The sequence below is a fragment of the Mollisia scopiformis genome (genome assembly GCF_001500285.1).
Source record: "Mollisia scopiformis unplaced genomic scaffold LY89scaffold_34, whole genome shotgun sequence".
Taxonomy (NCBI): Eukaryota; Fungi; Ascomycota; class Leotiomycetes; order Helotiales; family Mollisiaceae; genus Mollisia; species Mollisia scopiformis.
In genome coordinates, this window is record NW_017263614.1 from 587747 (window position 1) to 590091 (window position 2345).

The 2345-nt window shown below is 46.5% G+C and overlaps 1 protein-coding gene across 1 annotated transcript; it reads right to left on the reverse strand.

The window, feature by feature from the left end:
* Window positions 1–1297: 1297 nt before the first annotated feature.
* Window positions 1298–1993, reverse strand: LY89DRAFT_765614 (uncharacterized protein; the record flags this gene model as incomplete). Its single annotated transcript, XM_018221680.1, has 1 exon — window positions 1298–1993. One exon carries the CDS (start codon window positions 1991–1993, stop codon window positions 1298–1300), a length of 696 nt encoding a protein of 231 aa, XP_018062497.1.
* Window positions 1994–2345: the final 352 nt, after the last annotated feature.

Sequence of the window (2345 nt, forward strand, 5' to 3'; positions counted from 1 at the left end):
GGCCCGCGCGCTTTAGCGTCGCGTCGTCATGTGCAGGCCCGCGTAGTCACGTGTAGGCTGCACTACGTAGTAGTGCAGCCAGATATCGGGTTCAACCCGTCACACTGTCCTCAGCTCTTCACCTTAGTATTCTAAGAATGGATCACCTCTTGCATCTCAACCTGATCTGGTCTGTCACAAAATTTTTTTTTTTTTAAATAAATTTGTCACAGACCGGTTCAGGGTATAAGCAAGAAGAGATCTATGCCTTAGAATCTAAAGGTAAAGAGGGAAGAGAGAGTCTCTGATCGACCATATATACAGGAGTGTGATCACGTGGTGCGCCACAGGGCCAGTGGTGAAACTAGAACTATCACATTACCTTCCCCTTCCAATAGATCTGGTCCCTAGATCTGAGAGTCTGAGTAACCATTTAATTGCTATCCAATCTATTAACCTAATCCTGCCCAGGCAAACGTAAGATGCCAGCTCTTATTTCGAAAGGCTTAATAAAAAGATCGAGATTTTGGCGTTGTGGCAGTCAGGTGCTAGCTCTCAATTCGATAAAGGGATGTTGTGGAATAGCACTTGTACCAGGCCTTGTAAGCCTGCAAGTCATCTATATTCTAGTGTCGAATAATACTTGCTCTAGTAACGTTTTCACTTAGAAGTGATGTCGTAGTAGAGGCTTTTACCGAGGCACATCTCAATACCGGTCACATGGCATAGCTGAGCTAATACAACGTCGAAGCGTAGCCAGGTAAGAAAAAGGGGCCGCAACTGGCATAAAGCATCTCACTGGTCTCTTCTAAATTAATGAAATGGAGGACGCAATCTAGTGAGGGCCTTCTGTGGGTCTCTTCCGAATTGGAGGACGCGATCTCACAGAAGCTTCTACTTCTTCACTCTTATTACTACTAGTATCACTTTCCTCAATAGGAGCAGAAGTAATGCTAGCATTCGTATGCAAGGCATAACTTAGAGCCTAGTTCCGAAACTCTAAGTCAGTACTCTCAGCAGCATTGCACAACTCCTTAAAGTTACCTTGGAGGTAGTACATTTGAGCTGAGAGCGCCGTCCGAATAGATGGTGAAAGCTTACTCCTAAAATCACTGAACAAGTGCTGTTGATCTATAATGCTAGCCCTGGCAGCCAAGGTAATAAACTGGATTTTAAACTCAAAAACCGTCTGAGATCCATCAATAGCCATAACCAAACGTGCATACGCATTTCTGGCATTAACTTGTTCAAAACGATTAACAAAACAACGCGCCAAAAGATCAAATATAGAACTCGAATTAGCAAAAGGATTCTTAATCTAAGGCTGGGCTCGATTTGGTAGTCGAGTGAGGAGCTGCTCCCTAGCTATGCCTCTTGTTCGACTAAACAAGTATAGCATTTTGGACTCTTCATCCGGGAAGCCACCAAGACGCAGCTTTCCCTCCATCTCAAGAAGCCAGGTCTCGAATGTCGGGTCCTTACCATCTGACAGCTTAGGTGGATCAGGCAGCCTGACTACTACTGGTCTAATAGAAGCTAAGGCGGGTTTGCTGATGCGGAGTGGTTCAGTTTGATATTCAGGACCGAGAGCATGCGTAGGATCAAGAGAGGGTCCATTCCCAGGGGAAGTCCGAGCACGTCGGTTGTTGGAACGCCGACTAGAACGTCGACCGCCTCGAGATGGAGATCTGCGCCCCGGGTGTAATAGATCGATATTCTGGCGCTCTAAAGAATCGGGCTGAGCTAGAATCCGTTCTATCAATAGCTCTAATCTCTCGACTAAGTGCTGCAATTGACGAATAGTGACGTCCGAGCCAAGGGGTGGTCTATTCTCAGCAATGCGGTCGAGATGAGGGGTTTCAGAATCAAGGTGAGGGCGATCCCTCTCGATCGAGGAATAAGTCGGGGAATGGATCGAGGGAGAGTCGGGAATAACCTCATTCTGGTCCAGCCGCAAGTTGAGGTCGCTGATTTTCTGAGAGAGATGCTCAAGATCGTGTTGTTGATTCGACATAATCGTCGGGGGATATCGATTTGTTGGAGGAGAGTAAGGAGGAGGTAATTGGTGTAATAGGCTGTATTAATACTACTTCTTTTACCTGACGTTTTGGCCTAAACAAGTAGAGAAGAGGAGAGGTCGAGGGAACTAGTAGGCCGTGTAGCAGTACTAGCCAGGGGGTTCGCTGGTCGGATATTCTTTGGGATGCCTTCCCAGGCTAGTAGGGGGTTTGTTAGACCTTTAGATAATGTCACAGACCGGTTCAGGGTATGAGCAAGAAGAGATCTATGCCTTAGAATCTAAAGGTAAAGAGGGAAGAGAGAGTCTCTGATCGACCATATATACAGGAGTGTGATCACGTGGTGCG